Source organism: Chenopodium album, chromosome 6, assembly GCF_948465745.1.
Source record: "Chenopodium album chromosome 6, dcCheAlbu1.1, whole genome shotgun sequence".
In the NCBI taxonomy this organism is placed as follows: domain Eukaryota; kingdom Viridiplantae; phylum Streptophyta; class Magnoliopsida; order Caryophyllales; family Amaranthaceae; genus Chenopodium; species Chenopodium album.
The window spans coordinates 20,179,580-20,193,170 of NC_137839.1; the positions used below are offsets into that span (position 1 = coordinate 20,179,580).

General features: G+C 31.5%; 2 protein-coding genes across 2 annotated transcripts; both read right to left on the reverse strand.

The window, feature by feature from the left end:
- Positions 1-5,597: 5,597 nt before the first annotated feature.
- Positions 5,598-8,093, reverse strand: LOC145634710 (uncharacterized). The gene is made up of 5 exons (XM_081686106.1): positions 7,543-8,093; positions 6,970-7,230; positions 6,805-6,870; positions 6,091-6,156; positions 5,598-5,944 (listed from the first exon to the last, which is right to left on the reverse strand). Exons 1-5 carry the CDS (start codon positions 8,068-8,070, stop codon positions 5,861-5,863), a joined length of 1,005 nt encoding a protein of 334 aa, XP_081542232.1. The 5' UTR covers positions 8,071-8,093; the 3' UTR covers positions 5,598-5,860.
- A 3,036-nt stretch (positions 8,094-11,129) lies between these two features.
- On the reverse strand, positions 11,130-13,090 carry LOC145634711 (uncharacterized). The gene is made up of 5 exons (XM_081686107.1): positions 12,433-13,090; positions 12,110-12,340; positions 11,957-12,022; positions 11,796-11,861; positions 11,130-11,482 (listed from the first exon to the last, which is right to left on the reverse strand). Exons 1-5 carry the CDS (start codon positions 13,024-13,026, stop codon positions 11,390-11,392), a joined length of 1,050 nt encoding a protein of 349 aa, XP_081542233.1. The 5' UTR covers positions 13,027-13,090; the 3' UTR covers positions 11,130-11,389.
- Between the last annotated feature and the right edge of the window lie 501 nt (positions 13,091-13,591).

A 13,591-nucleotide genomic window follows, 5' to 3' on the forward strand; every position in this document is an offset into this window, starting at 1 on the left:
GTCTTCACTTGAACATGTGAAGTGTCTTCATTTCACCATACATGTGTTTATCTCTAATATCATTATATCAAATCTCTATTTAATAGTTGATTTAAAAATTAAACTTATGCGGTTATGACTTCTTCTGGAAGTCGTTAATAATAGAAATTAATAATCATTATTTGATCAAACATTCATTAATAATCATTTGATGACAAAACTTGACATTATTAATGTCGTTCTTCAATATCATATGAATTATAATATAACATATACAATTATATACATTAATCATGGTTCTTCTGTACCATAAGAAACATTCTCACGCATAAGTATCCCGTTTCTTTAGAAGTTTCATAATTAATTACACGATGTTTTTTCTACGAATTGAATACAAATAGTAAATCTCACTAACTCTTATATACTCAAACTTCAGGTTGAGATGTCAATGATGTAGTCACATAAAATTTTCAAGAGTTTGATAATTGTAATATTCAAAAATTTGTAGGGCTGGTTATTTAAATACGTCGTATATAAGTCCTTCAGGAACTCTTCTTACATGATTCATAACATGTTATTAAATCGACGTTTTCAATAATTTCATCACAACTATAAGCCCATTGGAATATAAATATTTCTTTGTAATTTTCCTTCAAAGTTACAAATATGCCATACTCTATATATTTTGAACAGACATTCACATATACCACAATTATTGTATAGAACTAATGCATCAATATGAGATATAGAAAACAAAATATAAAATGAGTAATGCATCTAACAACTTTCAATGTATGCAATGAATAATCCATTAACCTATGAATCACACATGTATATGAACATACATAAGACTCTAAATAATGCAAGACACTGTACAGTGTGGATTTTAAAATCCATATTTCATTGGACTTCTGCTCCATGATAAACTTTAATTATTATCATTATGTCGACATTAAAATGGACATATATTCGTTCTAGATCCCTTATTCACTAGTCCATTATATCATGCATATGCATTATTTATCGGATCCATCATATACCGGTATCATCATATAATTCCTCAAGGAACAATTTTAATTTGCATGCTATTTTGACAGTGATATCTGAATATATTTTTCATTGGTACTAACATAATTTTTCTTACATCATAGGCCATCTATTGTAATAATTCAGATATCTACATAACTTCAAAGGTATTTCATACACCTGGTATTAATATACTATTACACTATTAAAAGTGTCAACTGCACTATCTTGCCATATATCACATCTTTATTTTGGAACTGATTATACAATCTACACTTCAGGTGTAGTGATTCAAGTATATACAATTGGCAAGCTTTATCTCAATGTGCAACATATCTTGATAGCATATGGACGAAAGTTGGCTAGAAAACATTTCAAATCACCATTATTTATATAGGAATCATCAGTTTAATTAATTTTTGCCAACTTACTCCAATTCTCCCCCTAAGTTGGTAAAATATCTCATATATAGGGGCATCACAGTTCTTCACCAACTTTTTACTTTGCAATAAAATTCATTTCATGGGAGGATCATAATCAACAAAATTTATCTCTCGATATAATTATATCAAACAAGCTTTTATCTCTTCTAGAGAGAAATTTTAAATCATTTCTTCATTAACTATACATTGCATAACGCATATGTATTTATTATTAAATCTATTTTTCATAATGTGTTCTCTTCAGGAGATCAATAACTCAACATCAATGGGGAGACATATGTTGTGCAGTTGAATTTCCTTCTTTTTCTATTTCTTATGTGCTGACATATTATAGCCCCAATCAAAAGAATTGTTACACAAGCATAAATCACTTGCTTGTAATTTTACTAATTGGTGATCTTCTAGATCTTTAAAGATTTAAATAGTGTATTTGGTGAGCTTCTAAGAACCTGATAGTTGACAATAATATATAAGTTATTTTGGTGAACTTCTGGTCACCCATTACTCTTTTATATAAGAAATCAAAACTTATTAACCCTTGAAATTTTCATATATACAAATTAATATGAATCACAATCCAAATATAGCTCAATCTCAATGTTATGTCCTGCCATTCAATTTATTTAATATATTTAACATTGAGAATGCGTCAACACATTATCAAACGAAACTTCAGGTTTCCATAACAGGATGGCCTAATTTAATTATCACATCCAATCACTTCTCTAAATTTGAACTCTGGTCAGTTTTCCAACACTAGTGATCACTTTATTAAACTTACTTCATGCATGGCCATGAATGTGATGTGATATTAGAACACCAACATGTGTTTCTTTATACAATTGGCAAGATAATCAACTAATATTTTATCCAATAATTACTTATATATACTCTAATGGAGTTTTGACTATAATCTTGATACATGTTAATCTTGTTGGATATTTCATACTCTTTTAGAGTCTTTTATATAATCATGAGACTCACATATTGATTTTACTAAAAATGATTTTATTCTAGGAATGTAATGGGATTTATCATTTCCTCAAATTTGTCATTGTCAATAGTTGCTCCATTCCTTTTTCCGAAGGTTTTTATTTTTATTTTTAATCTATTGGACTACAACGCTTCAGCTGTGCTTTAGGTTTCATTAGTAACCGATGTTGTTCTTCTGGGACAATAATTTTAATTGGAGCATTTACAACTAGTAATGATCAATGACATTCATTTATTTACATCCATCTTCAGGATGGTGTCATTGGTAAATATGTAAATTATGTGGTTGCTTTTATTAAATAAATTATTGACATTGATATTAATGCTAATGTATGCACTACTGACCATCAATATATCATACAATTCATGTGCAAGGATTACATATAATAACAATATCTCCCCCTAATCCTTGCATGTGGGTATATGAAATAAATTAAGTTATCCAACAAGCTTGAAATCCCTTGCACTTAAACCATAAATTCTTTTGGTAATGTCATGTATCAAGCAAAGAAAAATATTCTTATAAAACTCTTACTTGTTCCTCTTGCCCAATTATATTAATCTTTATGTTGAAAATTCTGTAAACTATGGGCATAATACATTCTTCAACTAATTTTCTCAAAATAGCATGATTAATATCTTGAACTCATAACACTATTCTTTTCTCAAATAGATACTCTTATGAATTTTTCATAAATTATATATAATCAAGAGAACAACATGCAAATATACTTCATAATTCTTCAATAATCATGAGATTTCTCATTCATCTATGAGAATGAGATAATAAGTCTCGCATGACATATATAGGAACACATACTTTCAAAACTATTAGACGCTTCTAAATTATTCTGGAAGGTTTTCAGCCCATTATAAATTTAAGAAACTTCATGTCTATATTTACGAAACTTCTATTATTCAATTTACACATCATTAATAATATATCTTCATGTAGGAGTATGTATAAGGTCACATATAATTGAATGAAATCACACAATCTAATTTTAATATAAAAATCAAGATAGTATGCTTCATAATAATATAAATTTAACTAATAATATGATCATGGTAACAAGTTTAGGTCAATTAGATGGTGTGTACATGATATATATAATCAGAAACTAGCTCAGAAGTGGAGAAGAATATGCAATTATAGAGTATAGTCTTGCAAATTACTAGTAGTACACTATTTGTCTTCCCTTGTTAATAGGAAACCATACATACATATTAAAATAAATTTCTTTCAGATCTAATTAACAAAAATAAATGATTTTTCTCAACTAAAAAAAATTTGTTAAACAAATACTATCATGATTAATCTATAATCACAAATTATTAATAGTAAACCTAACACATACACATAACGAAATCATGCCATAAGTTTAATCATGTGTGATACCATAATAGAAATATTATTCGAGAGGATTATCATGGCTTTCAATAACTTAGCAATATATACAGTTGTATACAAGACTTATCAAAAGCCCCTAATATTTAGCTACAAATAAAGTAACTATATATACAACTAGACCAAGCTATTCTAGGCTACAATTTCAGTAACCAATTATACACTTAATACAAGGGATATCTTATTTACAAAATATATCTTAACAAATGGCATAATTCATTAGTATACCTTATATAAAACAAAATAAGGAGTAAACACTAAAAAGCAAGTAAACTCAACCAAGATAAAATTAGGATTATTTTTAAAGTCAATCAAACCAAGGAAACAATGTATCCACCTAGATGGAGCGAGTTGAGGAAATAATCCCGTAATACATAGTGCTTTAATCATTCAAATGAAATCGACAAAATTATCGTAAAAATTATCATTTAGTTAAAATGAAAACAAGAAGATGTGCAAAGCATCATGCCGACATAATATTGGGTGAATAAAGTAAACAAGCCCCCAAAACAAAAAATAACTAAACTCATTTTAATGAAATTAAACATGAAATAGATCTTTTTTTTTTAATTTTTTTTTATAGGCTTGGAAATGTAAGGGATCCCATAACAAACAATTTGCTTATCTAAAATAAATTAATACCTGGTAATAGTAATTTAATTCATCCAAATACCATAGTCAATAAAATGATTAGCCTGGAAAAGGTTGAGATTCAAGGTAAAAGACTCTTGGTACAAGGACGCATAGTTTTGACAAATTCAATAGTTTGTGGGAAAACCAAACATTATTGTCACACACATGTTTTTAAAAATAAATTTTAATAATAATAAGCGTAAATATACCTCTTGATGCGTGCTTTTATGCTTGTTTGATCAAGATTGATACGCACATGTTTTTTTTAAATGTATCAAGATTGATGTTAGAATGTCAATGGTAGTTCCTCTTTGTACTAGCTTCCACATCATAATCTAACGGGATATTCATACGGATTGATAGGAAATGGTATTGCTCAGTCGGCTAGGGTTGGTGCTGATAACGTGTTGTAAAATAAGGGGAAAGATGAGAGATTGAAAGAGAATTAATCTGTGAATACTATTCCATATGATAAGGCGTATATATATATACAATATATTAGGGTTTGATTGGATAAGAATATAAACCCTAGATCTAGATTGTTCCGGGATGATACAAAGGAGGATAATGGATATCCACAAATATTTCATAACAAAAATGAAATATTAACCCTTTAATTATCCCCTCAGTAAATTTAGCCCCATAAATATTACCCTCTTAATTACTTCATGGAATCCAAACATGCCCTTAGAGAAGGAACAATATTAGTCTTTAGAAAATGATTTTCTATTAGATGTTTTCCATTGGCACAACGAAACCTTAGATTGTGTCCTTCGTGCGATGGGAAGTTTAGTTTCAATAAATTGTTAGTCAATTATTGCATGATTTTTTCATTCAAACAATGAGGGCCTAACGGCTTCTTTCCACCCAATTATTGTCCACCAAATACCTTAAATAGTTTTAAAGTTAACAATTGTCAATAGTTTCATGTATATGATTAAATGACAATGTCAAAAAACTTATTTCTATTTAATAATATTTTTTTTATTCGAATTTCTATTTAATAATTAATTGTGCACAACAAAGCCAAAGAAGTTTTGATGTCAATAATTTGTTGATGGTTTCATGTATATTTACTTTAGCATACATGACAAAATCTAATAATTTGTCATGGACCCAAATGTAATGTAGACAATAAATTTTGATATTCTTTTTATAGTATGGAGTAAGAAAAAATCAATAAAACACAGGATTACAAGAATGAATGAAACAAATTATGAGATTTGTTATGTTTCCCTACCCAACAGAATGGGAAGGAAACTTTGTATAGGAGTATAAAGGTTTACTAATTACATGTGAGATTGTATACTTCGTATATCATGAACAAAATTTGCAAGGGAACATTTTGTCGCGATTTTAATTAAATCATCTAGGAAGGTTATTTAAACTGGAAATCGAGCCCGATGTTCATTCCATTGTAAGCAATTGGTGCATACATCCAATGCTCATCAGAGCTTAGTAGCTGCAAAAATTATGCAAATTATGGTTAATATTTAATCTAAATCATATAATTGCAAAATAAGAATTTTTTTTTTAGACGCGATAATTACTCTATTAATGTACAAGTACAATTTTTAAATTTTTTTTTTTTTTTTTTTTTTTTTTTACCTTGATTTGAAGTTGTAAGAACTTGACATACTGCACAGCTTCCTCAAGCATGGTGCTGATATCAACCTACAACATATCATGTAAACAATTAGTTGACTTTACGAACATTCCTTAAGCACATTGAATTAATCCATAAAATATAGTTCAACGAACATGCTACTATGCCGCATGATAAATTAGTCAAATACTCCTTTTAATATTGCAAGTATATTATGGCAAGAAATAATTCGAAAATGATGTTATGAATTTTTTTTGTTTTGTTTAACATAACTAGTTGAGCTATAACGTACGTTGGTTTGAATGTGATTGTCACATTTTAGGTTATGATATTGACATGTCTTGTTACTCTGTATAAAAGTAGTACTTCCTCTATTTTGTTAATGTTGGTTTGACTTTGTCCATTTTTTAATGCATATTGCTTGTTTACCACGTAAAAAATTTGAAAATTTTAAAACACTTATTGAAAATGAATATAACAAGACTATTTTTTCTTATATACCATATATAAATTAAATACAAATGCAATTACGAGTAAGTTATGTAAGTAAAATTTCTAAGACCAATAAATATTGTCTTCACCCTATATGTAATATGCAATGTCAATAGATATAAATATTTTTTTTAAATAGACTAATGTCAATTTTTGAAACAAAAGAGAAAAGCAAATAGTTTAAAACAATCAATTAAACACATTGTTCAATCTTGTGTTTTTACCTTAGTTCCATTGGGCACAAGGCTTTGCAAGATTTTCAATCTCTCATTAATTCTTTCTCTCCTTTTCTGTTTCATAAAAAAAATCAATTTAGTTCATGTACATTGCCCCAAAAAAGATAATTTTAAGTACAAATTGTGGTAAAAATTTATAGATAGGTGATTTACCCTTGCATATAGACTTTGAGGATCAGTAGCAGACCCTCTGCTGGCTCTTGTTTTACCATTAGAATTAAGAACAGTAGTCGTCGTTGTCGTTGTCGTCGTTGTAGTCCCCTTAGAGCTGCAATCATCTTCTAAACTACCGCTGCTTGAGCTCTGTCTATTCACTGCTATTCCATCGTTTTCCTTCTCATCATCATCACCGCCTAAGGCTGATAGACTCTGGCTTCTTTTCACCCTTACACTCCTCTTTCCCTTTTGAACACCCTGCATTTTTCAATAATGCGATCAATCACCCAAAATATTGTAATGTACTCCCTCCGTTACTAAATGATAGGCATATTTGATTTGCAACTTTTTGTAAGGAATTGACTTAAAATTACAATTACTGTTACAATATTATGTTATAAAATTTAGTGGTCTATTATTTTGAGACGAACTAAAATAGAAATGTGACATTATGTGAGACAGGGGTCATATTATTTTGAGACGAACAAAAATAGAGACGTGACATTTTATTTTGAGACTTAATAATCTGAAAGTAACCAATTAAAAGAAAATGTAAAAAATTTAGCTTACCTCTAAAACTCTGCCTCTTTTCTTAGAATTGTAAGAGGAATCACAAATTTTATCCTCAGCAGCAGGATCCAACTGAGACTGATCTTCATCGACGTCTGCATTATTGATCGCGCCATTGTCCTGATCATCCATATGACACTGGAGGAAATCAATAGGCAGGGATGATGCATTACTAGCCGCGGCTGCTAATTGTTGATGATGATGATGATTATTATTATTATCACCAAAATAATTGTGATAATGAACCTCATGATCATGACTGCTCCTATTATAACTGCTCTCTTGTGAATAACGGTACATATTTTGAGAGTTAGAGGTGGAATCAGAAGAATAATAAGATGAACCACCTTCTGCATTGTTATTATTATTATTGTTATTGTTAGTATTATTAGCAATAATGTGGTAATGATGATGATGGCTGTAATTGAGATTTACGTCGTTAGGATTAGGAAACAATTGAGCCATAAAATCGGCCTCTTCGTTGACACACACAGCAGCATTGAAGTTGCTCCATTCTCCTCCTTCCATACTGTCTCGAGTTATTAGTAGGATTGAAGTATTGCAGGAGGAGAAGGAGAATGCTGCTGTGTTTGTTATTATATAGTTAGAATTTTGTAAAGTTTATTTAAGTTTCGAGTATTAGTTTTTTCGAAACTTACAAGCTAGTTAATAATTTGGATGAGGATGGATGAGATGATCATGTTTTAGTTTATATATTATGTCTATAACAGAACCAAAGGAGTAGAGAATAAAATTGACCTTGCCATAAACTGTTTTCTGTTTAACTAAATGATTAGCTGTTGAGAACATTAATAAATATTAATGTCATTATCCATGTACATCAGCAGCACGAGTCTACTACGATGGGACCCATGACAGCTAATAGCAGGAACTTAAGTATTCCGGTTGGTGGTCATAAAATAATAATAAACACATTGGTTCAGAATTAGTTGTCACATTGTCTCAACCTTTCATAATCACAGACAACAAAACTTTTACCATAAAAGGCCTTTATAATAGTCGTGTTATTTCTATTTTTTCCCTCAAAGGGATGCCAATCCCTGACATGGATCGACCTAAAGTTAATGAGAGAAACTAGAACTTGATTTGAACCAAGCCCAGATAACACGAAATCACCCCAGTTTGACCCATTTATCATATTTCATCATGATATTGATTATTACAACATTTGCGATAGCTTTTTTTAGCACGACCCAAAATCTAACCCCAAACCAAACCTATCGGCCTATCCCCCAGCCTAAAAGGTGATAATGTGGGCGTAAAATGGGAAATGAGTTAGTATATGCGACTATTAGTTTCAAACATGTTAGATAATGTACCGGGGCTAGAAAACATTAGAATGAACAAGGATGGAGAAATGGTTACAAATACAATCCAATGATTGAATAGAGAATGTAGTACGAGTTATATAATTGGTAGTACCAGACAATTAATTGCTTTTTTAGAATTTTAAAAAGAAAAGGAATAAATTTTTGGATGGAGGGTTAGAGAAAGAATCCCACCTCTTAGCAACTTGCAAGGACGTGCAACGAGTTCTCTATGTTTTTATGCAAAAATAAAATAGACTAAGATTAAGATCTTTCAAGCTACAAATGAGACCTTATTATAAAAATTAAATATATATAATATAATTTAGAGAATATACTTTGATACAGACAAATATCTGCTTACGCCATTTTTTGATTAGTAATGTCTTCTTCAATGTTCTGTAATTTTGTTAATAATTATATTATTTTGGATTAGTGCTTGTTGATTGATGACTTGTTTACACAATATCCCCTGATCAACAACTGCATCTGTTAGCTAATGATCGTATTTCGTATACTATCTCCCTAGACAGTTATAGGGATTTTTCGAGAGGAACAAGATCGTATGTGACTTGGCAACCAGATTATGTACTTGTACTAGTTCATGCACCGTATTAAAAATTCACCAAAGAACTTTTGTCTGCTCGATCTATTATTTGTCTTTGTGATCCGTTTGTCTTGGAATAATTTGTGATTTAATTTGATGAAGGTGATCAGTTTGTCTTGGAATAAAAATAAAAATAAAAAAATAAAAACAAAACTTGCTACATTGTTCAAGATGATCTGTTACATTACTTATTTAGGCAAGACTAGTCGCGAAAGGTGTTTTTTTGTTTTAACAGACCAACCATAATGAAGGCTCTAACCTTCTTTATATACCGAGTAATACACATGTATGTAGTTTAGTTAAACTGTTTGCATTATTACATAATTACCAATTAAGTTTATTATACTTGATCCTCTGGTGACTTTAAATAGATTGTATTAATTGCTTGAAAGACATTTTGTATAAGCATCAGCTAGTTGAATAATGTGAATCGATACATACTTATGATCACCATGCTTATTGAAAAACTGATGTTCAATCTTGATGTACCTGCTTCTATTGTACATGTTGAACATGATTAACAATACGATAGGTAGGAGAAACACTGTCACGAAGTAGTTTGATTGAACATCGATCTGATAACCTGACCAAGACCAGCAAGAAGAGATCTTTTTCATAATGTACTTATGACTGTCAAAATAGAAATTTCTGAATGGTTATAGACCAACACGAGAAAGAAAGTTGTACAGCTAGCGCTACATATTAAGGATTGTGTTAGGAGCAAATAGGGCTGCCATGTGCTGCTGTGCACTTGTGCTTATTATTTTACAAACACATCCATGGCAGCAGTCCTGTCCAGAGCAGGGCTGCAGGGCAGAAGGCGGAGATCTTCACCACTGGCAGGCATCCATGTCAACTGCAACGGCATTTTAGGTTGGAATTGATCTAAGAAACCAATAATAATGAAGGTTCCACACCTCTAGTATATGCTATCTGACACAGGTGTGGTGCAATTGAGGCAAAGACAGTGGTAAACCTACCCATCGCAGACACTTGTGTCCGTTGACACAGTCGTGTTGGGTGGAGTTTGCAAGTTGACAAGACAATTATTGCACTCACACGACCACCTGTGTCAGCCATCAAAGTTGGGGTGAAATGAGTTCCTTTCCTAACGGCTCAACTTGGCAGCAGGCTGTGTTAGCTCTAATTTGCTGATTTTTGCTATAAATTCTTTTCGAAATGTATTTTACAGCTACCATTTCAATGACAGCTACAGAACTACTGAGCATCGATTTTAGGAACTTAAAAAGAGTTTTTTTTTTTTACTGTAAATTTTATTTTTCTTTTGAAAGTAGCTTCTCTGTTTATGCAATGAGCTATACTTAGGATGAAAAGCGCACCTATAGATACCATAAAATCGTGCTTGTTTAATCCAAACCGAAACAGCTTGGAATTGACATTTGAACCAGAAATTTAGTCCATTGTCATATTTCTCAATTAGTAAAACTTTGCTACAGATTCCAAGCTATATAAACAGGCTTTGCTACTGTATAGTTTTAGAAACATTGTCAATATTCTATATATCACTCCAAAGTAACTCTTATAGTCATTGTCTTTGAGAGCAAAGTTTTAATTGTCCATTCATATTTATTTACACATTACATGATCACCCACACCAAGCAACGAAGAGTCCATCAGTAGAACAAGAATAAAACCAATGTGATCAAAACAAGTCAATAAGAAACAATGTATTTCGAACAAGGTCCATTATGAAAAAAATCAACGGACACAAATTGGTAATCCATGTCAGTCCAGATCAAATGTAAACTGTCACCTGAACTTTCTTACAGGTTTCAGCAAAAAATGTTTGCCTTTGTAACTTAGTTTACTGATAAGATAACAAGGGCTTAGTTATTATTAGTGTTGGTATCATGAGTTATGAAGTTACAAGAGCCGTATATTTTTAGATACATCATAGCAGCGCGCTGATCTTTGAATCAAGACCAAAGTCCACTCCGTTGTATGCAAGGGGCGCATACATCCACATCTCGTCAGAACTCAATAGCTGCAAGAAATCGAAGAGAGAAAGAAATTAGTACCTATTAATATAATATTACATTATTGCATTATGATCATTGTGTGTTTTTCAATATTGTAAGGGACTCATTTATAAACTACTCTTTAAAATATTTGTGACTGGCGTATCTTTGCATAAACATTCAAAATAAGGTTTGCCATTTATTTGACTTCATTATATATTTTTTAAATGATATGTAGAATATTATTGTCTTGGATGAAGTCATTTTTTGAAATGAACCATGACGCGTTTTTCTGGTCTTAAAATTCAAACAGTAAGGATGTCATCATATCCCTTTTACCTTGATTTGAAGCTGCAAAAATTTGACATAATGGACAGCTTCTTCAAGCATTGTGCTTATGTCAACCTGTCAACCAAAATCAGATCCTTAAGATTTTCACTTCTTGATAAAGACTTAGAATATAGTAAAAATAAGATATGCTAAAACCAAAGTGTTCTCACCTTCGTTCCATTAGGAACAAGGCTCTGCAAGATTCTTAATCGTTCATTAATCCTCTCTCTTCTTTTCTGCAATATAACGAAAATAAGTTAAATCAATAATTTACCAATAAGGCGATATGCATTGTTACTAATGTGTAAAATGTTAACACTTACCCTTGCGTAGAGACTTTGAGGATCAGTTGCAGCTCCCCTGCTGGCTCTTGTTTTACCATTCATTTTGACAGCTGCTGCAGTCTCTTTTGAACCCAACTCCTGAGACCCGTTGCATTCCTCGAGCTCTTCTGAACTAGTACTTGAGTTCTGCTTAGTAAAGTCAGGAGCATTATCTTCGTCATCAGAACCACTTTTCTGATTCCTCTTTGTCCTGACACTCCTCTTTCCTTTCTGAACATACATTGCAATACCATGATCAGACATTGTAATGTAATATAATAAAAATTTTCTAAAGGTTCAAAATGAAAGTTTAACAATCTTACCTCTGAAATTCGAGATCTTTTCTTTCCACTCTCAAATAGGCCACTGCTTCTGTCCTCAGAAGCAGGCTCGACTTCTGACATCTCATATTCTTGTTTCAGCTGTAAATGCTTATTTTCCGAAAACTCTGGCTGATCTTCAAAGCTGCCACCACAGCTGATTTCCAAATTCAAGCTGTCACTTCTTTCCATCGAGTTACCTGGAAAGCGCTGGATAAAGTTTTTCGCAGCAGATGGACATAAATCAACAGGAAAGTGGCAGCTATTATCATTAGCTGCAAAAATCTGATGAGTTTCGCTCAAACAAAAGTTTTCATGATAAGGGTAGACAACAGTACTACTGCTGCTGCCACCACTATAGTTACTCCCTTGGGACAAACAATACGAATTAAAATTCTTATCATCGGAACTAAAAAATGAACTGCTGTCAAGCCTGTCATCCTCTGTCATACCGGAGTAGCAAGAGGATGACAGTGCCAAGCTACACGATTCTAGTTCTTGCTCAAGCGAACAATTAGGAAACAACTGAGCCATAAAATCGGCCTCATCATTGACAGAAATTCCGTTAAAGGATCCCCATTCTGCCTCCATCATCATTGTTTTAATGTTTTTTTATACTTAATTGATCTTAAGTGTGTTAGAAGTGTGTTAGAGAAGCTAGATTTTGTTCGAGCTTGAATGAAACAAAGATATCAAAGGACATATTTATACTCCAAAGCCAATGCAGCAACTTGCAGATTGACTTCGTTAATACTAAAACGACACTTTTGTTGTGTAGTTAAGCTCAAAATGATTGATGGGGCCATTGCAGGCTAATGTAGATTAAATTAAGGATTAATAGAAGTAAAGAAACCCTTTTGATGGCTTAGAGGCCTTAAGCATATATTATAAAATATAAATAAAAATGAAACACGTATGATTACGAAGTCTAAACGATTGCAATCAACGAAAAGGGACCTTTATTTCATAATGCAAGTATGATTTGGTGTGAGGCGAAATGGGAATGTAGAATGTTATCCTACGAATTGCAACGACGTGGAATTATATTTTATTGCAAACGAATGAACTCCATAAATTATTTCATTATACAAGTACATTTTGACAATTGACAAGCTTTTTAGTTGTTAATGATGATAAATTCAGCTAAGGACCAGGACATCAG